The following is a 25,118-nucleotide window of genomic DNA, read 5'->3' on the forward strand; positions in this document are numbered from 1 at the left end:
GACAGAAGAAAGAAAGAGAAGAAAGAGAGAAAGAAAGAAAGAGAGAAAGAAAAGAAAGAAGAGGAGAAAGAAAGAAAGAAAGAAAGAAAGTAAGAAAGAAAGAATGAGAGAAAGAAAGAAAGAAAGAAAGAAAGAAAGAAAGAGAGAGAGAGAGAAAGAAAGAAAGAAAGAAAAGAAAGAAAGAAAGAGAGAAAGAGAGAAAGAAAGAAAGAAAGAAAGAAAGAAAGAAAGAAAGAGAGAAAGAAAAAAAGAAAGAAAGAAAGAAAGAGAGAGAGAAAGAAAGAAAGAAAGAAAGAAAGAGAGAGAAAGAGAGAAAGAGAGAAAGAAAGAAAGAAAGAAAGAGAGAAAGAAAGAAAGCAAGTATAAGAAAAGAAAGAATGAGAGAAAGAAAGAAAGAAAGAAAGAGAGAAAGAGAGAGAGAAAGAAAGAAAGAAAGAAAGAAAGAGAGAGAGGAGAAAGAAAGAAAGAAAGAAAGAAAGAAAGAAAGAAAGAGAGAAAGAAGAAAGAAAGTTGTTGTTGCTGTTGTAGTTCGTAGTGGGTCGTTTCCACCCCTCCCCCCAAAAAGGGGGGGGGGGAAGAAGGAATTAAAAAATAGGCCTACGAATGAACGCCCCCAGTGTTCACAATCCATCCGAAATTTAGATTTCGCTGATACCTTCTGTCTGGCGCGATGACTGTACTGACTGTATATCCTTACGAGCTCTCATTGCGAGGCCGAGGCACGAGAGCCAGCCAAAACATTAGTATTGGAGAGATCGACTGCTACCTTAAAAATATCAAAATGAGGGATGTTTCGGTGTATTTAGCTGAACAGAAAAGACAAGCTAATGCAGACGTTGCAGCTACATGGAATGAAATTGAAGAACTTTACAATAAAAAGTGAGTAATTTACACTAAATATAGGTGTTAGAAAGTTGAAAGCGCGATTGTGTCAGAATTGTGTTCATGAGTCAGCTGAATAAGTGCCACTTTGCGTGCAATTCGAATGAGAAAAATCTTGGACCATTTTTCGGTCACGATAATAAAAGTTAGGCGCTTGGCTCGCGGCCGGCCTTTTTATTAAACTAAGTTTAGTTTACATTGATAATATGGGCTGCCATAATATGTATGGCATGTTTTTGTATTTTTTAAATGAACAGCTTGAAATAAAACTAAAATAAAGTAAAGATGGCCAAATCGTGGTTTCAGGAACCACTCGTCGATTTGTATGTACGCACACTTGTGTACAAAGTGAATGGAGCTGGAGGTGGAAATAGGGAACCATGCGTGTGACTGAATACAGCGCTGCTGTATGAAGTGAACGGTGGTTCCCAATATCATGATAATGCCATAAAGATCAACCAAGAATTTACTTTAAAACTTCCACAAATGACAAAGTCAAAAAGACAGAAAGAACCATGACAAACTTTCTTCATTTCAACTGTCGTCTTCAGATTGCCATGGACTTGGCAATCTTGCCTGCACTGTGTGCAGTGCAGTCATGGCAATACCTCGGGCGAATATCATGCAGGCTCCACTTCACTACGCTCCACCTACCCAAACTTTGGGATGGTGAACTCGATTATGTCGATCGGATATTCCGAGTGACAAATCAAATGTGGGATCAAAAAGTGGTTTATTGTAAAAATGAAAGGAAAAAAATATAACAAGAAAGAAAAAAGCTGAATTTCTTACTCTTCAACTGTATTTCACTCCGTGTCCATCCTCTGGTTATCCTCAAAATTGGTGATTTTTGGCCAGTTTCTTTTTCCTCACACATATAACTCACGGCCGATTTCAAAACATCGCAATGACGCATGCGATAACAAATGTAAAAATTTCAATAAATTTATCATCACCCAATTAGATTGAAGGATTTCAGCAGCTTTTAAATGCCAAGTCCACCCTAGAAAACAGTTGATTTGAATAAATAGAGAAAAATTCAAAAATGAATAACCCTGAAAACTTCATAAAAATTGGATGTAAAATAAGAAAATTATGACATATTAAAGGTTTGCTTATTTTTCACAAAACAGTTCTATGCTCAACTCAGTGATATGCAAATGAGAGAGTTGATGATGTCACTATTTCTTTTATTTTTTATTGTTTGAATTAAATAATATTTCAATATTTACAAATTTGACAATTAGGACCTCCTTGCCTAAACCACAAAATGATAAAATAATGAAATTCCAAGTGTTCAGGAAGGAATCTTTGTTACACAAGACAATGATAAGAAAATCAAAATTCATATAATAAATCCCGAACAGGGTATGCAAGGCTCGACATTAGCGATGGCCCGGTGGCCCGGGGCCACCAAAAATTCATCTCGGGCAACCATTATTGAAAAAATGTTAAGTTTTGGTGGCCCGAATCGGGCAACCAATAATTTTCAAAGTAGCGCAATTTTTCTCCCGATTTTGCATGCATTTATCAACTTTCTACAGTTCAAATTGCAAGTCAATTCGTCATGCGCCTTTTTTGTTAATCTACACACAAATACACACACACACAAAGATTGCACAGTCATGACAGTATGTAGGCCTACCGCTAGCATACAGTAACTATTATTCAGCCGGCCGTGCCGGCTGTCTGGCTGAGCTTTGCGTGCGTGAAACCACTGCAGCTGGCTGTGCGCTAGCAGACTATTCAGACTCAGGGAGCTGCGATGCGAAATGTTACTGCTAAGAAATCTTCCCCAGAACTTTGAAAATCTACGTCAAAGTCACATTTTACACCAATGAAATGCCCTTCTACAGTCCATATTACTGAAACCTGATAATTAGCAAGCATTAAAAGGAGGAATTATGACCTCTCTTTTGACTCAAAAAGACCGATTTCCAAATGCATTAAAACACATAGGTGAGTACATCACAGTCCCACATGTGCATTTGTATGTATGTTGATATTTGGTTTATTTTCGAAGCTGTCTTGAATAGACAGCTTCTTTCTTTCTTGTTTATAAATGACTTCTTAAACCACTCTTAAGGAAGTAAATACTTTGGGAAGGCATTTTATTTATATGAAATGTGAATTTTTTCCATCATTTTGTCAAATATAGGGAAGGAATTTTCTCACAGTTTTTTCCAGATAACTTGCCGTTTTCTTTTTTTTTCTGTCATTTTTTTTACAGTGATAAAACCATTTATACCTCTTCCCATTGAATATGCCTGATTAAAGAACATGTTTCTACTGAATAATAATTATTTTCCCCCATTTTTTCTGATAATTTTGTCTTGTTCATTTTTCTAACATTTTCGTTTGTTTTTTTCTCAATTTTTTTCCTGTTCTTTGTTTTTTCTTACTTCATTTTTTATTTGTCTTATTTCACTTATTCATTTTTACAATTTTTTTTTTCAATATACTATTCTAAAAATTATTTTTGTTTATTTCCCCCTTTTATACATTGTTCTAATTCTGCAGCATATTTTCTGTTATTTTCTCCGCTATAATATGCTGGAAAAGAGAAAATAAACTGGATTTGGGGCCTGCATAATCTAGGTTTTACGATCAAAAAGGAAGGAAAAATCATTGTTTTGTAAATCAATCTGAGTTTGCTTTATGCACTATTTATTTACTTTACCATTATGAGTGTGTGTCTATACGGAGATTAAAAGTCCACACAACCTGGGAGCAATACAATTCTTTTATTCTCTTTCAATCATTTCATATTCACAATGATAGAACAATTTATATATTACCACAAAATAAGCAAAGTAAAATAACAGCAAGCATGATTTACATACAAGATGCACAAAGAATAGTGGTACGTGGTAGTGACTGCAGAATATTTCAGTTTGTTTTATTCATTTTTAATTAATGTTTTTCTTTATATTTTTCGGGCCACCAAACTTTACTAATGGGCCACCAAAAAAAATTATTTGAAGGTTTTGGTGGCCCGAACGGGCCACCACAAAAAAAGTTAATGTGGAGCCTTGGGGTATGCATAATAATTGTTTTGTGAAATTATGCGAAAACTTAAAATATAGCTTTCTCATAACCCTAAATAGGGTTATTTCGATGCTTAAGAAGACTGGGGGGAGGGGGGGGGGCTGATTCAGCACCCCCCCTTATGATCTCGGCTGTTGATCGCACGATGGCACGTTACCCATGGCAGGATCTACAAAACTAATTATGTGAAAAATCAGGGTATGCATAATAATTGTTTTGTGAAATTATGCGAAAACTTAAAATATAGCTTTCTCATAACCCTAAATAGGGTTATTTCGATGCTTAAGAAGACTAGGGGGAGGGGGGCTGATTCAGCACCCCCCCCCCTTATGATCTCGGCCGTTGATCGCACGATGGCACGTTACCCATGGCAGGATCTACAAAACTAATTATGTGAAAAATCTCATTGCTCATTAATTATGCTAATTCATGAGTAAAATCATAGGTTTGCTCTAATTTATAAAAGAATGCTCCTAAAATGCAATTTTTTTTTCACATACCGTAAGGGCACTAGTATTCAACCCGTTTGGAGAGTTTCCTCAAATATATAGAAACATAGAATTTACCTGAATTTCAGACCCGTCTTATTTCTAAGAGCAAATGCTGGTTATTCTTTTTCCGTTATTTTTTTCTTAACCAGTCGACTGTGTGCGCGGGCGATCGAATTATAGGGCGGCGGTTTTTTGCACTAGTATTCAACCCGTCTGCACTAGTATTCAACCTAGCGATGAAAGATGGTCCTGTCTCTCAATCTGCCCTTGTCCCATCCGACTATGGACTAGACCATTTGAGATGAGACCAAACAGGGAATTAATCAAAGCCAGAGACTTACATAGATCTAGATCTAATTTACCAATATAAACCCTTTTGAGATTTGCTATCTATCCTCACTAGGTTGAATACTAGTGCAATTCAGTGCAAAAGGCCATCGGCGCATAATTCGATCCTACGCGCATACAGTCGACAAATTGATAAAGAAAATACCGACAACAGATTACCCTGGAAATAACAAAGGTATGAAATTAAGATAGTTTCCATATTCTAAATATTTTTGGAAATATGTCAAAATCTTTGAATTATGCCGGGTTGAATACTAGTGCCCTTACGGTACTGTAGATAGGTGTCAGATCAAATTTATTTGTCAAAAATTTCAACATCACATTTATTTTCTTATGTTTTCTATTGTTTTCTAAATTTCTTATGTATTTCTTTGTTTTTTTTACTCTTTGTTCAATGTAAATTGTTGGGGAATTTATTTTGACCATGAAAAACATAAAAAATATAAAATTAATTGATTTTAAGCAGTAAAAGGAAAAATAATGATACATTCATGAATTTTGGCTAAAAACACTATTTGCATTGGATTGTACACAAATTCACGTTTTTTAGTAATTTTGGGTCTGCATGCACTTACGAAATGTTGCATAATTTTGGAATCGGGACTCGGGGGGTCACAAGTTTGGTCTCAAAAGTTGCGCGAGAAGTGAGAGTAAAAAGTCAGCAAGCGACACGGAGAAAAAAAATTCGCGCGGCGGATTTATCGCGAAAAATGTCGAGGGGGGCTGATTCGCCCCCCCCCTAGTCTTAGGGTTAATAGTTTTCATCCGATTCTGATGAAATTTTCAGTGTATATGGGCAAGTCCAAGAAAAGGTCACCCTAGAAGGCAAAATTTCATCTTTAATTTAAGAAGTTATCTTTGGTGGGGTAAGAAAGCCCAAATGTTGAATTTTAAAATTTCATTAAGAAAAATTTGATAATATGCATATTTATGCTAATTTGGGGCACCTAATTTGCATAATTGGTAAAATGGGCGTTACGTATGGGACAATTATAAAAACTCATAGAAAATAAAAAGAAAACTTGTGAGATTTAGTCATAGGTGGGACATGGACCCCCTAACATCTTATTACTTTTGGGGAAAAAAAAGTGGTGTCATCTAATTAATTATGCAAATTAGGTCTTGTCCAAGGATGGAATGTCCCATACGTAACATTTTGACGATGTCTTTTAAAGTTATTTCTCATAATACAATACTTATATTGTTGCTTCTCTGGGAAGTTCTAATTTATAAAGTATGAAAATGTTATACCCCAAAAGTTTCAAAAATAGACTTTACCTTTTAATTAAAAGTTAATTAAAAAATTGTTACGTATGGGACAACATGTTACGTATGGGACATTTACACACAATGTCAATGGGGAGATTTGTGTACAAAATGAATGGAGAAAAACAAATTTCAAGAGTGCTCTAAAAAGTGATTATTTACCTTTTCTTAAGTTTTTAAAGACTGATTTGTTATGAATACTGTCTACTGAAAACAATTAAAGCAAAAAAATTGTGAAAATGGAAAAATATGAATAAAATGAAAAACAATAGAAATACATAGGAAATTCATGAAACCATGAAAAACAAGAAAAAAAATATTGAAATGGCTAATTTCCTCTTCAGTCATATCAAATATGTCTCAATAGAACATTTTAAAAGACAGAAACTCTTTTGTTATTTCCATATTTTAAATTATTTCATTTTTTTTTAATTATGGGGAAAATTGTGTACGTTCTCTATGGGGACAAAATGTCCCATACGAAACTGTCCCATACGTAACATGTCATTAATTTGTTTAATTAGGGTCTGTAATTAGAGGGATTTGGCTTATGACATTAAACTTGTCTTAGATATACTAGAGTATTGTGACTTCTATCACACTAAGTTACAAGTTGTCAAATGAAATTCTTTCAGAGAATTCTCAACTTGAAAAAATGTTTCAAAAGTTGTCTTTTTTCTGCGTCCCATACGTAACAGCCCATCTTTTCTCTCTAAAAGGTCAAGGTCAAATGTCACAATTTTTTGCATGATTATTCTTCTCCTAGATGTCTACCATCATGAGGGTATTCAATCTAATCAAAGTCAATTAACACTATTTTTCAGGTCATTAACTCTTAACATGCCACGCACACTACTAAGCCAATGCCACAGTGCTAATCCGATGCTAATCCCCTGTGCCAGCCACAAAACCCCCCTGTGCCACATTGATTTTGGGATCGCGAGTCGTATTCACTCCTTCCAATAGTCATGATTACAATTGCTTGTAACTCTCTAACGATTAGTTTATCCACAAAATATTGTGTAGTAAAGTTGTAGGAAATTTCATACCCCTTATAATGATGCCCTCATTATGTGGATTGGTTATTATCTTTACCGCTAAAGTATGAGTTGTATCAAGTAGTTCCATTTTGTGGAGTGTTTTGTATGGATCAAAAACCTAGGTCTCTTCTCTCTCAGAGGCGGAGCCATATCTTGTAAAAAATGTAGAAATACTCGAAAAAGTCGAATGTAAACCGCGTAAGTTTATCTGTCAGAAAGCAGAGTTCACACTGCACACAATAGTGCTAATTACGGCGTGCATGCGATGCGCAATACAATGCAAAACGGCGTAACAATGATTGTTATTCCGAATGTGCGCAGTCATGCACGAAGCAGGCGAGGGTAGGAAACAATGCAAGCACAAAGCAATCAATAGTAGGCGTGCGAGCACGAGTGTGGCATGTTATAGTAGGATACGTAGCGTGCACGAAGCACTCAATGAGTTAAAGCCTCTTAAATGTCCCATACGTAACATGCGCGAATTCTTGAGACTTGCCCTGTTATGCTTGTTTTAATTTTCTCTTTCTACTCTACTCAAATCAGCTTTTTGTTGGGTTGGACTTGTCCTTTAAGTGATGTCGCAAATTTGCAAGTTTTATAAAATGGGCCTCTGGACCTGCTCTTAATTTCATTACTGTATTCCATAATAGCAACATAACCTTTTATCTCCCCCTTTCAGATTATGGCATCAGTTGACCCTCAAGCTCTTAGACTTTGTAAAGCATGAACAGTTTGCTCAAGGAGATGGACTCTTAAAGGTAACAAAACAAAATGAACGCATATATACAGACTTCCATAACACACTATTATAGACTGGGTTGGGGGCCTGGGGCTGTTTCATAAAGCTGTTTGAAGTTAAGAGCGACTTTAAGAACGACCGGTGAACCTTTCTTACGCGCTTAAGCATCGCCAATGAATGTACCATTTACCACAAGAAAGGATCACCAGTCGTTGTTAAAGTCAGTCTTAACTTACGAACAGCTTTATGAAACACCCACCTGGTTTGATGGATGAGAGAAAAAAAATTGTTATATGGAAGATAAGGTTTAAGAATTTTTCTGTATTTTCGATTGTATTTGGCATGAAGTACCTCTCTTTGTTTTCCCTATTCTTTCCTTTACAAAAAAATTTTGGACACTGATCGCTGTGAGATTGAAGTAATGTATACATGTTGAATGAATTGAACACTCATGAAAGATTTCTGAGTTCATACATGTACCTATGATATTATGTAGGGCTTGTCCACCTTCACACCCTTGCTGCCATTGAAATTCCCCTTTTACCCACAGTGTTTCTCAGGCTTGCTTTATTCCCCCAAAAAACCTTTCCTTGCCTTTCCATCAAGGGTTTACTGCAAAGGCTGTATAATAATAATAATATAGGTATATTTACCCAGGGAAACCACTTCAGTTCTGAAAACTGTTCTCCCAGCAGGCCCTGCTATTATTATTACCCAGCTTTAGCTGGGCTGCCTAGGTGCTCATGCATTCAAGGAATTTCTTCCTACCGGATACCCATTCACCTAACCTGGGTTGAGTGCAGCACAATGTGGATAAATTTCTTGCTGAAGGAAATTGCGCCATGGCTGGGATTTGAACCCACGACCCCCTGTTTCAAAGTCAGAAGACTAATCCTCTGGGCCACAACACTCCACAATGTATGATGATCTAATAATCATTTCATCTAAATTAGATTATCAAGTGCCCAAATAAATGAGTGACATTACGCTTTGCTGTCGGAATACTGGTAGTAATTTTATTGAATCATCAAGCAATTTGTATGATAAACAGAAACATACAAAGTCATCACAAAAGAAGGCCCAGCTATACAAGTTCCTTTACCAAATTCATATTTTAAAGCAGTGTATTAGGCGCTGACATTTTTTGTTAACATTAAGTAATAGTTGCATTAATTTGTTTCTCTTCTTCTTAGTTGTACGAGAACTTCCTGTCTGACTTTGAACACAGAATCAACCCTCTGTCATTAGCTGAAATTGGTGCTGTCATTGTCAGGCAAGTTCCAGGTAAGATGCACAAATTGATCAGGGGGTTAAACCTAACTATCATCATGGCCTTCATTTTCACCTTAATCACCATCATCCTCATTCTTATCAAGAATATGTGAATTGTTTGAAAACGTTAAAGGGCAAGTTCACCCTGACAAAAAGTTTATTGTAAAAATAGCAGAAAAAATAATAAAAAATATTGCCGAAGGTTTGAGAAAAATTCATCAAATAATTAAAAAGTTATTAGAATTTCAATTATTTGATTTATGACGTCATATGCGAGCAGCATTCCTACATAGCGAATGGTAAAAAATCAATGAAATGTCATTTTCTCAGAAAATTGAAAATGGTTTTCACTGTAACTTTTGTATATCAATAGACAAATCATTTCACACCCGATCATGTAAAGAAAACAAAATTAAGTCATCAGGAACCATACAAAATTTGAAATTCATACATTTTATATTACATAACACATGGGGCAGCTGCTCGTTTATGACGTCACAAATCCAAAATTTTGAACTCTAATAACTTTCTTACTCTTTAACGGATTTTCCTCAAACCTTCACCAATATTTTTTACTATTTTTTCTGCTATTTTCATAACAAAGTTTTCTTCAGGGTGAACTTCCCCTTTAAAGCCATTCTTCTTCTTTTTTTAATTCTGAGGTTGTACAAGATGCTGATATAAATTCCATAAAGGTTTTGTTGCACACTTTATGCAGTTTAAGGAATTTTACAATTATTAAAAAGAGCTTGGTGCTCAAAAGAAAGTGAAACCAACCAGAAAATGAACATATTGAAAGTGTTCAAGTTTTGATAAGATATTACATTCAATAAAGTTTGTTTCTCTAGGCTCACCAGACAGTGTATTGCTGTTTTTTTTTACATTCAGCACTCGGCATGGAGGAGCACATTATATGTTTGGGTTCACAAACTTTGGAGCACAAATACATGTATACATTTTGATTATGTGATCTATTCTAATCTATTCTGTTTGCCACAGATTACAATGAGGCATTGGCCTTTATCGACAAGATCTATGAGAAGGTCAAATCAACTGACCAGGCTGGCATACTGTGTATGACGGTCAGTGGTATGATGAAACTGAAGGTCAATGACCTGGAAGGCACAAAGGTAGAGTATAATACAATTCTTCCTTTCTCTATCACACACACACACACACACAAAACTGTGTCTGTCTATTACTCTGTCCCTCCATTTCTGTAGACTATTTGCTTTATTATGCCTAAAATGACCTGAAACATTCTCTGTTGTCATGCTCTTTTATAAACATTTTCTCCAACTTCAAGAAGTCTTGTTGACAGGTAGTGCAATAAAAAACATATTTTCATATGAAAGTGTTTTGTATGAAAATATTATTCATTGGAATTAATTGGATATTGAAAATGATATTGTTCATAAAATGAATTTTCAAATTTGAATCTTAAAAGATACATGCCAGTTGTAACGATTTCAAAATGAGTTCGTACAGAATCCAATAAAATGACCACCAAGTGTCTGTTTGTATAAATGAAAAATATGTGCCAAAGGATTCTGGAGAAAATTGTGTAATTGCTGAGAAAATTAGCAAATAAGCACGGGAATTGGGTCAAGCGTCGGGCCGACATTCAAAGCAATAATATTACACTGTCCCATGTGCGCTTATCTGTGTTGGTGATCTTCAGTGTGAACATTTTTCAGCGTAGATTTCAAGATTTCACGAAGTTCAGTTTATGTAACTGTACCAGATCTAGATCCTCGATGATATACATGTACAGACTTTCCGTGAAATCAGTGTTTACTGCAACTACTTTCATTTATCTTTAATTCAAACCATCAAAATCATTTCAAGGGAAACTTGCAATTGCAGTGTGCAAAATATATTTAGGGAAAGGATGTAATAATGACTGATAATAATAATAATACATTGTTCCATATGTGCTTATCTGTGTCGGAGGTCTTCGGTGTCATCCTTTTTCAGCTTACATTTCAGAGTGTCAAAGAATTAGGTTCATGGAAAATGTACCAGATCTAGATCTACTTCAGTATGGTGAAAATCAATCTCTTATTTAAAAACATTCTCATGAAATCATTTATGCAAGTACATTAGTTAATCTTTATGCCCCAAAGTTCATGTGACCATTAAGATTATTCAAAACACCCTCTTTTAAAATAAAGAATGAGTAAAATATTCATTTTCTTGTGATATTGGTAGGTCAAGGTGGAAGAGGTTCAGAAGATCTTGGACAATTACGATGGAGTGACCACTGTCCATGCTAGATTCTATGACCTGTCCAGTAATTATTACAAGGTGACCGGTAATCATGCACTCTACTATCGGGACGCACTGAGGTATCTCGGCTGCTTGGACATCAAAGATATTGCAGGTAAGTGACGTGTAATGATGATAATAATGATAATGTTGAGTAGTGGATTAGTGTGTTAACATTCCAATGGGCTTGAATTGCAAGACGACACTGCCAAGAATGATGCATTATGGGTAACCAACCTGGCCAGATTTAGGTGGTTAAGGACTTGATATCGCAGCTAGTTTGTAATTGCTGTAAATAAACAAAGTCTGTTCATCTGATGAGGCCTCTCCAGAACTCATCTCTGCATCTTTCTAGTCTCATCATTATTGATATTGCAATTTTTCTGATTGATTTTGTTAGAGGAAGAGAGGAGAGAGCGTGCTTTCAACCTAGGTCTTGCGGCTCTACTAGGAGATGGCGTCTACAATTTTGGTGAATTGGTAAGCTCTAGAGACTACTTCTTCTGAATTATTTGTAATTCAAGCATTTCACAACCTTTGTGCACTTGTATATTGTGTGAGATTGGTTAAGGTCAGGTAATTTTTCATATTTTGGCATTATGCCTCAGCTTGAAATACATTTATTTCCCTTGTGTTATGTCACCAATCTCACTTGCATAGTTGTCTATAGGCTCCGCTTTTTCGACGGTGGCGTTCGCATCGTCAACATTGAAATCTTGACCAAGGTTACGGTTTTGAAATGTCATCATAACTTAGGAAGTATGTGGACCTAGTTCATGAATCTTGGACGTAAGGGTACGGTAATCAATTATTACTCAATATCCTGGCCGAGTTTCAGGTCACATGACTAAGGTTTAGGGTCAATGAGCTTGAGCATGTTGGTTGAGAATCAAATCGAAATCTTTAACCAAGGTTAATTTTGTGAAATGTTGTCATAGCTTTTAAAGTATTTGGATTTTACTCATGAAACTTGGACATACAGGCATTGGTTTATCATTTAACATCCTGCCTGAGGTTCAGGTCACATGACCAAGGTCAAAGGTGATAAGTTCAATGTAATTTGGCCGTGTTAGGGGTATTTGTTGAATTGCCTTCATAACTTTAAAGGTATATGGATCTAGTTCATAAAACTTGGACATAAGAGTAATCAAGTATCATTAAACATCCTACATGGGTTTGGAGTCACATGACCAAGGTCAAACATCATTTAGAGTCGATGATCTTTGGCCATGTTGAGAGTATTGAATTACCATCAAAACTTTAAAGTTTAGATCACGTGAAAATGTGGATGTAAGGGTAATCAAGTGTCACTGATTGTCTTTCATGAATCTTATGTTGCATGATAATAATAACGGTATATTTACCCAGGGTAGCCACTTCAGTTCTGAAAACTTCTCCCAGCGGGCCCTGCCATTATTATTACCCTGCTAAGCTAGGCTGCCTATTCAGGTGCACACAGCTTTTTGATGTCATGGTTGAAGGTCATTTAAGGTCAAATCAAGGCTGGGCCAAATGTTGCATTACCCTCACTCCCTCTCTCTTCATTTCTACCGATTTTCCTGCAGTTAGCACATCCTGTCCTGGAATCGCTACGGACGACAGAGAAATCCTGGTTGGTAGATCTACTCTTTGCATTCAACAGTGGCAATCTAGACAAATTTGAATCGATGGCACAAGTTGGAAACAACAAAATAGGTATGAATGCTGACCTCAATACTACCATGGGTCTTATTTCATAAAGGGGAAGTTCACCCTGACAAAAATTTTGTTGTAAAAATAGTATAAATAATTAAAAAAATATTGGTGAAGGTTTGGGGAAAATCCATTTTGATTAATTATTAAGAAAGTTATACGAATTTCAAGTTTTTGATTTTTTGACATGATGATGGCTCGTAATGACTTTAGTAGGTCACGTGTATAGAATGAATTGTGTGTTGATATACTGAAGGTGCAATAAAAGTCATTTTCAATTTTCTGAGAAAAAGACATTTTCATTGATTTTTTTACCTTACAATTAGTAGAAAGCTGCATATGACATGACAAGTCAAAAGATTAAAATTCTAATGGATTTTCCTGGAACCTTCGCCTATATATATATATATGTATTTTTTGGGGGGTGGGATTTTTACAATAAACTTTTTGTCAGGGTGAACTTCCCCTTTAAAGAGTAACAATAATTGTAATAATCATAATTGTCATTATGGCAAATACCATGGTCACATGGTTCAGAAGCCAGTCATTATCATGTTTCCACGGTAGTTACCAAAATCCCCCAAGCTACCATCATTGCGGGCCTTTATAAAACGGGCCCACAATTTATCAAGGCAGTCTAATAGGGGAGGATAGGGTGATATTGGGGGAGAACACTACTTTCTGTCACTCCACGGCCCGTCTTACAAAGATTTATGATTGATCCAATCAATCTCAACTGTATGAAATCCATCCATACTATATTTTTTTCTATCGGGAATTTGCACAATCTCCTTAGTAAAGAAAGAGAATCGCACTGATAATCATCAAAAGAACGATGAATGTATGTTTATATATCATATCTAGAAAATGTATTAAACAAATGTGCATTTTATATAGTTGTGGTTGATTGGATCAACTTCAACTCTTTGTAAGACGGGGCCAAGAAAACTCCGCTTCTGGAGATTGTGGCAGTGTTCAGTCTTGGGGGCTGTTTAATAAAGCTGTTCGTAAGTTAAGAGTGACTCTAAGAAAGACTGGTGATCCTTGAAGATTTATATGCTTTTTACTCTGCACTTTTTGTCCTAAATTGGTGGGGCTAAGGGGGGTCTTAGCCCCACCAATTTCCCGGGGTTAAGCTTAGCCCACTTTGTTTTCACACTATGTTTTAGCAAAGTGGGCTAGCACGGTAAATAGTATGGTACTATCTGGCCCTGCAAAAAAGCAGGGTTAGCTGGCTTTAGCTAGCACCACAATTGTGGTGCTAAGAGATGCAGTGTGAAAACAAACAGGGCTAAGGAAAGTGGGGTTAAGCATTAGACAATCACAGAAGTCGAATCACAGAAGTTAATCACTCATCAATATTCATGAGCTGAGGGATAGTCCGGGTTTAAGGCATTAACCACGGTTGAGCAGATAGTATGGGGTTAAGAAAGACAGTGTGAATCGAAGAAAAGAGTATGGGGTTGAGGATAGTCCGAGGTTAAGGATGGTATGGGGTTAAGGAAATGCAGTGTGGAAAGCATATTAGTGTGATTCTCTTTGTTTACTAAGAAGATTGTGCAAATTTCCTGTAGAAAAAGTTATGGTAAGGATGGATTTCCATATAGCTGAAATTGATTGGATCAATCGTAACTCTTGTAAGACGGGGCTCTGTGGTCCGAAGAGTCAACTCTGAAAGTTGGATGAGTCTTGGATGTATGCCTTTACACTGTATGTATACTCATTCTTTCTTATTGATTGCCTCATAACAGCCTGACCTAGCAACAAGTGAGCTTCCATTGCGGCAAAAGATATCTCTTTTATGTCTGATGGAGATGACGTTCACAAGACCTGCTAACAATCGCAGTCTTACCTTCTCAGAGATTGCACAAGCCGCTAAACTGCCATTAAATGAGGTTAGTACCATAGGACAGTTCGACAGGCTTCTCTTTCTGTCAGGAACTCTGGGAGACTCCATGAAAATTTTTCGAATTTAACACAAAAAAGGTAAACTAATTTTGAACATCTCTGCACTCATTGGTTACTCTCATTGTACTGTGCTTAATTGAGAAAGATACTACATGTGTAGTTGGATATATATTGCACTTTTTCTTGCGCTTTCGCAAGACCCAACGTTCTGTGAGCCTCTGGTCTCGTTGATCTCATTAAAATGGCATGGAGTGTTGGATATTAATGTCAGAGTCACTGTAGAAAGCATTGCTTTCATATTGATGTGAACTTTGAACTTACTACTGGCAAAAAAGATAAGTTTATACAATTGAACCACCATAGTTTAGACATGAATATTTAGTAATGAGCACTTAACCCTAACTATTCTGGGTTATTCGCCATGAAAATACTTGCCTCAGAGGCCCCCTCCTTTATTGATCTCGGAAATGCCAGGTCAGATAAACTTGAATATTTGTATGCTGATAGATCTTTACTTGCTGAATCTGATGGTGTGATTTATTTTTATTTCAATCAATTATGCAAATTTTAACTGGACAATTGAATTAACTACAACCACTGTGGGTTTATTCTTTCTTAGGTTGAGATCTTAGTGATGAAGGCATTGTCATTGGGCCTGGTGAAAGGTTCTATCGATCAGGTAGAGAACAAGGTCCATATGACATGGGTACAACCAAGAGTGCTGGATGCAAAACAGGTGAGACAAGGACAAATCGTGATGAGGATGATTGAGTGATGTCATTGTGTTTGGCTTTAGTGTGGTGATGACTGTGATGTGGATGATTATGGTGATGATGATCAAGGTGGGGTGATCGTGATGGTGATGATGATGATGATGATGGTGGTGAAGATGATGATGGTGGTGGTGATAATGGGCTTAATGTTCATGGTGGTAATGGTCATGGTGTGGTGATGATGATGATGATGATGGTGATGATGGTGGTAATGTTGTGGTGTGGTAGTGGTAATGATGGTGGTGATGATGATGATGATGATGATGATGGTAGTGGTGATTATGATGATGATTGATGATGATTGATGATGATAATGATGACAAGGATGATGGGGTAGCATTGGTGATGGTGGTGGTGGTGATGTTGTAGGTGATAATGATGATGGTGGTGGTGGTGATGTTGTAGGTGATAATGATGATGGTGGTGGTGGTGATGTTGTAGGTGATAATGATGATGGTGATGGTTGTGATCGTGACTGGTAGTAAATGGGATGTTGATGATAGTAGTGATGGTGGGTTGGTGTTTAATAATGATGATTGTGATAGTAGTGGTAATAAAATAATAATATTGGTGATCTACTCCTTCACATACATTGTACCGGTGTGTTGGCTCAGTTGGTAGAGAGTCCGTCTCACAACCGGGAGGTCGGGGGTTCAAACCCCGGCCGCGTCAGACCAAAAGACGTTAAAAGATGGGAGTTGCTGCTACCCTGTTTGGCGTTCAATGATTAAAGGGATAGAGCCACGTTGATCTGGCGCTGCACAGCGGTTGTCTGCCCACGATCAATTGGCAAAGTAAATTTTCGGAGTATTTCATGTCTATTTCGAACAATAAATTATGGATTTTCATTTTCATTTTTTTTTTCTTTTTAAATAGCCAAGTAAACAATGCCATCATAATTTGTCTCAATCTCTCACCAGATTTCCACGATGCAAACCCGACTTGGAGAATGGTGCGAATACATCAAGACCACACAAGTCATGTTAGAAGACCGAGCACAGGATATTCTGGACAGAAATTGATTCATTCCCGTTACTCGTCTTACTTGGGAAGACCCAGGGGGTGTTTCACAAAGATTTAAGTATGACTTAGAGTCGCACTTAAATACTGGGTTGCGTATGTATGAGATACTTGACTGCATTGGTTAGATCGTATCATGATGACGCACACAACTGCGTATCTATCAATAAGATCGCGGTTGCATATCATGTACTCGTCAGAATTTAAGTGCCACTTAAGTCATACTTAAATCTTTGTGAAACACCCCCCTGATTGATGTCTTAGACAAGTTACTATCCTGTTCATTTCCAAGATTATGGAGTCAACTGGTTTAATATGTTTGAAATGGTTGGTCCGTACAAAGCTTTTGGAACCCACGGATCCTGGTAGTCCACATGTAAACCAATTGGCCCATATTCTGAAGTTGGGTTTAACTTAAACTCAGTTTCAAAGTTGTGGTTTAAGTATGGATAGCCAATTGTCACATAAATCATTGATGGTAGAAATATCATATTTAAGCTCACTTGGCTCTAAAATCATTCATTATTGTCTAGGAAGTATAAATAGATAATTTTCTTCACCATCGATGAATCAGGAAAGAGCACAGTAAACATAAGAAACATACAACTTAATAAAAATTTTGACACTTTTGGCTTCCCATAATTTTAGCACAGAGTTAGACCATGGTCTAGTTAAACCTGACTTCAGAATACGGGCCATAAACTTCTAGAAGTGGGGTGTCCCTGTAAGACTTTGAGATTCTAAAGTACTCAGTAGTCCACATACCCATTGCCTTCTAGAATCAGGTGGTCCATGGACAAAGCTTAAGGGAGTAACAGAATTCAGTAGTCAATGGGTTAACCCATTTCATACTGGAAGTATGTAGCCTCTGTACAAGGTCTAGAACTTGGTAGTTGACAGGTTAATGGATTGCAAATATGAAAGAAGCGCACTGATTGGTCCATGGTCAGTATTTTAAACCAAATACACATGTAACATTGATATTGATTGGTCAGTTCATTTAGCGATTGATCGCTAATCTTTGTGTTACGGAGCCGAGGTGGCACCTGTACAAAGCCTATGGGAATTACAGAATGAAGTAGTCAACAAGTTAACCCATTGCTTACTAGAACCAGGTGCTCCCTGTACAAAGCCTATGTGAATTCCAGAACTTAGAAGTCAGTATGTTAACTTAACACAAGTCCATTCATGATGTCATCTTTATCCCCAAATTTCATCCAGAAGTATGCAAAATAGATTAAAAAACTGACCAAAATTTTAGTTGGACTGACACGAAATCCATATTGTATTCTCTTTTAGTCTTTTAGTGGAGCGTTGTGGCCCAGTGGATTAGTCTCCGGACTTTGAAACAGAGGGTCGTGGGTTCAAATCCCAGCCATGGCGTAGTTTCCTTCAGCAAGAAATTTATCCATATTGTGCTGCACTCAACCCAGGTGAGGTGAATGGGTACCTGGCAGGAATTTATTCCTTGAAATGCCACAGCGCTGTAAAAGGCTGCGGGGCTAAAGCCAGGGTAATAATATCCAAGTCCTTTGGAAGCGCATAGAGACGTTATTTATAATGTGTTATGCGCTATACAAGAACTGTCTATTATTATTATTATTATTAGTCTCATGCAGTTCTTATGGCAGAATAAAAACCACCTTGAAAATGGTATAATCTCAAATGTTTGTGATGCTTTAAAAGCTACCTGTACTTTCTTGAACTGGTTTCCCTTAAAAACCAGTTTCGAAAACCAGATTATAAGATCACTTTTCTAGCATCTTTTACATCTTCTCCTAAACTGATTTCTAGGGTCTTGTTGCTATGGGAATGCTCTCCACAGTGTAGCGTATTTCACGCAAAATTTGAAACCACAACGTAGATATTCTACAATGTGTTGTGACGTGCCCAACATCCACACACTCTCATACTTGCATGCAAAGATTACAGATCAGTTGTGTCCACACCTACATTTAAAACGGTGTAACAAAGAAAAGTGGTCTTGAAAACCACATTGCGAGGTTGGGTTTCTAAAGGGGATATCACAATTGCTCGTGCAATGGTTTGCGATCACTTGGTCACAATGTATGTTGCACAGAATCGGAACAGTTGTAAGCAGTCGCATCACCAATTGTGAAAGGGGCTTTAGACTGCTTTGAGCATTCCCATAAGTTGACTTGAATCCACTAAAGTGGTTTCCATTAAACTAGTTTAAGAACAGGGTTCAATTTACAATAAAAACAAAGGAAACAAGCAATGGTATGAGAACGGGGGTTACATGTTAATGAAAATTCATAATAAATTGTGGCACTCTTTTTTGTATATTGTTTCATTTTGATATGTATTTAGCAAAGTAATTTTGTTTTAGTAATATTGTATATGTTTCAGTAAAACTGTTAAAAAGAAAACTTTCTTTAAAACAATTGTCACTTATTTCTTATATATCTGTTTTGCTTTTTCATTTCAATGTGATCAGGGGCAGTGGAGGAGACAAAGAAGTGAGAAGATGGAGAGAGACAGAGAAAGAAAGAAAGAAAGAAAGAAAAGGAAATGAAGGGAGGAAAGCTGGAGGGCAGGAGAAAGAGAGAAAGCAGAAAGGAAGAGGTTGGAGGGGAGTTTGATGATGGAGAAAAAGAGTACAGAGCAAGTAAAAAAGGAGAGAATGAGAAAGTTATTTGCGATGTTTAGAGCCCCCTCCCCATGCCACTGTCTTTCAGAAAGTTCTTTAGCCTAGATAAGTTTATTTTAAGAAGTATATTCAATCTGTATTCTCTTTGTTTAAACCTGTCTCCATCTCTCGCAATATTTACTTTTTCAAACTTGGGAACTCGTCTTTGGTTGCTCTTTCTCTCTCTCCCCCTCTCTTCTCCTTCCACCCCACCCCTCTCTCTTTGAACCTTTATTTTCTTTCCCTCTCACCTTAACAAATCTTCTTTTCCTTGTTACTACTTTGCTTGCTCCTTGCCACCCCTCTTCTCCCCTCCCTCTCTCTTCTCTTCTCCCCCCTCCTCTTCTCCCCCTCTCCTCTTCTCCCCCCCTCCTCTTCTCCCCCTCTCCTCTTCTCCCCCTCTCCTCTTCTCCCCCCCTCTCCTCTTCTCCCCCTCTCCTCTTCTCCCCCTCTCCTCTTCTCCTCACCTCCTCTCCCCTTCTCTTCTCCCCCTCTCCTCTTCTCCCCTCTCCTCTTCTCCCCCTCTCCTCTTCTCCCCCTCTCCTCTTCTCCTCTCCTCTCCCCTTCTCCCCCTCTCCTCTTCTCCCCCTCTCCTCTTCTCCCCCTCTCCTCTCTCTCTCCCCTCCCCTCTCTTCTCCCCTCTCCTCTTCTCCCCCTCTCCTCTTCTCCCCCTCTCCTCTTCTCCCCCTCTCCTCTTCTCCCCTTTCCTCTTCCCGTCTCTCCGCTCCTTCCCCTCTCCCATCTCCCTCCCCCCCCCTCTCTTCTCTTCCCTCCCTTTCCCCCCTTCAATCACTCCCTCCATCTTGCACTTCTCAGGTTCAACAATTTTGAATGTGGTTGTCCTTGCCAACAGAATCAATGAACAAGAATAATACTTTCTTCATGGGGGGGGGGGAATATTTGACTGGGGAGTTCCACTCCCATACAGTTGACTGTCTCCCACACATTTCATCTCCATTCCCAAGAGGGAAAATAACCAAACAACAAAAAGAAAGGATGTTGAAAATAAAGTAATATAGACAAATATTTTTATTTCAGTATCATATTTCCTTAAACAAAACACCACATGAAATACATAGAGATTTTTTATATAATAAAATAATGTACATCAATTGCGATCAAATTAATGAGCGGTTTATGGGTACATATATATACAGAAATTTGAAATTGCACAAAAATCAGAGCTACCAATCTGAACAAGAACATTTCAGTATTTTAAAAGTTGAAAATGATTTTTTTTTCGGGGGGGGGTGAGGAATTCATTTTTTTCAAAGAAATAATAGAACACATAAAACTTAAATCAGTATTTTGCATGAATTTTGCATAATTTGCATAATTTTGAAGTACTAATTACTGAAAATCAGTACTAGTTGGCAGCTATGCAATATGCTTCTACTGGATCATTCATGCATTCAAAATGAGTTGCACTGATTAAACAAAAAAACAATAAATGTGCAGTGGGAACACATGAAATAACTATTTAAAACAAGTGGAATGCCTCTGGCCGTCTCACCTGCATCACGCGATTCAATATAGCAGCAGTGCTGACTTTGCATACTACTCTAACTCGCACAAGATGTTCAGTGATACATGGTTACTCTTATGTCCTCTTTTTATGAACTAGACCAATAAACTTACAGAGATATGATGGTTATTCAACAAAAAACCCCACCATGGCCAAAGTTCATTGACCTTACATGACCTTTGACCTTGATCATGTGACCTGAAACTGGAACAGGATGTTCAGTGATACTTGATTACTCTTATGTACAAGTTTCATGAATCAGATCCATAAACTTTCAAAGTTATGATGGTAATTCAACAGATACACCCAATTCGGCTAAAGTTCATTGACCTTTGACCTTGGACATGTGACCTGAAACACGCACAGGATGTTCAGTGATACTTGGTTACTCTAATGTCCAAGTTTAACGAACTAGACCAATAAACTTTCAAAGTTATGATGGTAATTCAACAGATACCCCCGATTCGGCCAAAGTTCATTGACCCTAAATGACCTTTGACCTTAATCATGAGACCTGAAACTTGCACAAAATGTTCAGTGATGCTTGATTACTATTATGTCCAAGTTTCATGAATCAGATCCATAAACTTTCAAAGTTATGATGGGAATTCAACAGATATCCCCAATTCGGCCAAAGTTCATTGACCCTAAATGACCTTTGACCTTGATCATGTGACCTGAAACTTGCACAAAATGTTCAGTGATGCTTGATTACTATTATGTCCAAGTTTCATGAATCAGATCCATAAACTTTCAAAGTTATGATGGGAATTCAACAGATACCCCCTATTCGGCCAAAGTTCATTGACCCTAAATGACCTTTGACCTTAATCATGAGACCTGAAACTTGCACAAAATGTTCAGTGATGCTTGATTACTATTATGTCCAAGTTTCATGAATCAGATCCATAAACTTTCAAAGTTATGATGGGAATTCAACAGATATCCCCAATTCGGCCAAAGTTCATTGACCCTAAATGACCTTTGACCTTGATCATGTGACCTGAAACTTGCACAAAATGTTCAGTGATGCTTGATTACTATTATGTCCAAGTTTCATGAATCAGATCCATAAACTTTCAAAGTTATGATGGGAATTCAACAGATATCCCCAATTCGTCCAAATTCATTGACCCTAAATGACCTTTGACCTTGGTCATGTGACGTGAAACTCATGCAGGATGTTCATTGATACTTGATTAACCTTATGTCCAAGTTTCATGAACTAGGTCCATATATTTTCTAAGTTATGATGACATTTCAAAAACTTAACCTCAGGTTAAGATTTCGATGTCGATTCCTCCAACATGGTCTAAGTTCATTGACCCTAAATGACCTTTGACCTTGGTCATGTGACATGAAACTCTAATAGGATGTTCAGTAATACTTGATTAACCTTATGGCCAAGTTTTATTAACTAGGTCCATATACTTTCTAAGTTATGATGTCATTTCAAAAACTTAACCTCAGGTTAAGATTTGATGTTGACGCCGCCGCCGCCGCCGTCGGAAAAGCGGCGCCTATAGTCTCACTTTGCTTCGCAGGTGAGACAAAAAGTAAGGCATATCAGCAGTGAGATTTGTACATTTTATTCTTGTGAACTTGCTTTTGGATTTAGATTAAAATATACAAAGTTTGCATGAATGTATCAGGAATTTTTGCAGGCATCTCATCTCTACAATGGAATTTAAGGTGTATCTGTCATTAAAATAATATATTTGCACGATTATATTTTGTCCAGTGAATAAAGACTTAGGTAATATCCCGTGATTACTACCAGAAAACTTTGCAAGCATCTCATCGCTATGCTAAACCCACCAATGCGATTTAAAGTGAATCTGTCATCAAAAATTAATGTTAGATACAAGAAACGGAAATATTTAAAAAGTTCATTGCACCAACAAAAAGAGGGAAAGGTGCAATCGCTAACAAGAAAATAACTCAAAAGATCTCATAAATGTGATGAAGTTATGAAAGCCATTGAAGATATTAAGTACAAAAGGTACTTAATATCTTTTGTCCATTCTGATTTACAATCATTGGGGTCCTATTTCAAAAAGACTAGTTATAACACCAAATGAACAATTTCTGTAACTGAATTACATAACTCTACTATCAGCCAATCAGAATGATGGATTTCAGTAGCTTTTAACTTATTGCAAATTCAAAACTATAACAGGTTTTATGAAACAAGCCCCAGGAGTGTGAGACATTATCCAAGGAAACTGATTTTCCAAATGATAATTCTTACTACGTGTATAACATAACTCAACTCTTATACATCAGACGGCAAACTTCATCACAAAATTCACCGCTGGCAAAACTGATAACAATGGCATTAACTATTACTACCCAAATCAAACATCTCAGCTGGTCATTTACAAAACTATATCGCCCTAGATTTTCTAACTTTATCGGGAAAGGATAGGTATATTGTCTGTATTTTGCTCGGTCTCTTTGCTCGTATTGACTTCAGGCAGAGTTGAGCGACGACGCAAAATATACCTTTGTTATTTCCCTGGTCTCACATCTAGCCATTAAGGGATGCATAGAAAGAGATACGCTTCATAGTGATCTGCGCGGCAACAATATTCGTCATAGTAAAGACAACTTTTGGTCTTAAAATGGACAAATACGTACTAATGGTTAAGTGCAGAGCCTAGCCCCTGATAAACATGACACAATAGAACCCTGTTCTCAAAAGGAATTTTTATAGCTCAATTTTCATGATTTATGCTCTACATGTCTGATTTGGATGATAATCATAATATTGACTGGCTACTGTGTTGGGGAACATTAAATATTATATACTGCACTCAGGGTAAAAAAAAAACCCAAAGGATTATAAAGAGCTGGAACCAGCAAAATTACCCTGTTATAACAGGGTTTTGTTATATCTGACTTCTTTATAATGAGGTTCCACTGTACTAAAAATGTAGAAGTCGAATATGATGTAAAATTTACATGATCGAGTATCGCAGTGGGCGAAATTGTTTAAGACTGAAATGAAAAGGACAAAATTCAAATGAGTGTGTGTATATTTATAGACATGAATATAAACACATATTAAAATTTTATATGTTAGTATTATAAAAGGAAAATAACATCAAACAATGCCTTTAAAGTCAGAAATGTTTATGATTCAAAAATTAGATAACGTAAATCTAAAGATGTGTCTTGAAAACTATTTTAAAATGTGAGAACTTTCTCACTTATATATTCTCATTAATAAAAAGAAGAGCGTTTGTGATAGATTGATTTTATTTACTTAATTTCTATTTTGTATGGATTGGTGCTAATATTCAGCTTTGTATGGTGCTAATATTCAGCTTTGTATGGTGCTATAAATATTGGGAGTTCGTATTTAGCACCAGACATTCGTGGCCCTAATAATTGCCTCTGTATGACACTAAAAAGTCAGGAATGTTTCAGTGAAAATAAAAGACGCTAACCTTAAACTCTGCATGAGACTTATTGAAGGAAGCTTGACTTTAGCATAGGAAGGAATGGTGCTAAGATCATGGAGCTAGCTCCTGACACTGTAATAAAAGCATGGAGCTATTGCACAAGGAGAAATGATGCATCTAGCTCTTTTAATTGGACTGTGATGCCGCGATCGTTATCAGCATGAAAAATCATCTGGCGAAATCCCTTTTCAAATATCCCACAGCGGCACTGCCACTTGTAAAACTTGCGGAAGCAATAACGCGCAGTGCGTTATGGGACTGCGCCCATGAGTGTACCGAAAGTCAAAGAAATGGCGAATTTACGAAAAAAGAAAACCTTATTTTGGATACAGTGCACTGGGAAACGGAGGCGTATGAGGGCATTTGTATTTGTTCTCTACCGAAAACAGAGCAACTGATTACTTGTTCGTCCGAAACATGCCCGATAGGCTTGTATCATGCAGAGCGTGTCGGACTTCAGCTAATTTTCCCGAAGAACTTCTTCTTCTTTCTGTTCCATTGATCTATTTTAGTACTTGCCTTCTTTGACTTGTTCAGTTTCTTTGCTTTAGCAACTTGTGAACCTGTAGCAGCATCTGGTATTGATTTACCTTCATCATCATCAGTAAGAATAATTGTCGAATGGTTCCAACGTATTCTGCTTGAATTGCTTGTGTTAGCCAGAGTACTAGTAGCCTCAGTTAAAGCTCATGATCTGGTTCTGGTTATTTCAACGCTACTTTTATTTTC

At 37.1% G+C, this 25,118-nt stretch overlaps 1 protein-coding gene across 1 annotated transcript; it reads left to right on the plus strand.

The window, feature by feature from the left end:
- Nucleotides 1–668: 668 nt before the first annotated feature.
- On the plus strand, nt 669–17,061 carry LOC121406088 (26S proteasome non-ATPase regulatory subunit 13-like). The gene is made up of 11 exons (XM_041597098.1): nt 669–879; nt 7,755–7,833; nt 9,008–9,098; nt 10,086–10,216; nt 11,298–11,469; nt 11,755–11,834; nt 12,920–13,030; nt 14,026–14,035; nt 14,793–14,941; nt 15,574–15,690; nt 16,648–17,061. The coding sequence occupies exons 1-11, from the start codon at nt 671–673 to the stop codon at nt 16,747–16,749; spliced, it is 1,251 nt and encodes a 416-aa protein (XP_041453032.1). The 5' UTR covers nt 669–670; the 3' UTR covers nt 16,750–17,061.
- The last annotated feature ends 8,057 nt before the right edge of the window (nt 17,062–25,118 follow it).

This window comes from Lytechinus variegatus, chromosome 19, assembly GCF_018143015.1.
Source record: "Lytechinus variegatus isolate NC3 chromosome 19, Lvar_3.0, whole genome shotgun sequence".
Taxonomy (NCBI): Eukaryota; Metazoa; Echinodermata; class Echinoidea; order Temnopleuroida; family Toxopneustidae; genus Lytechinus; species Lytechinus variegatus.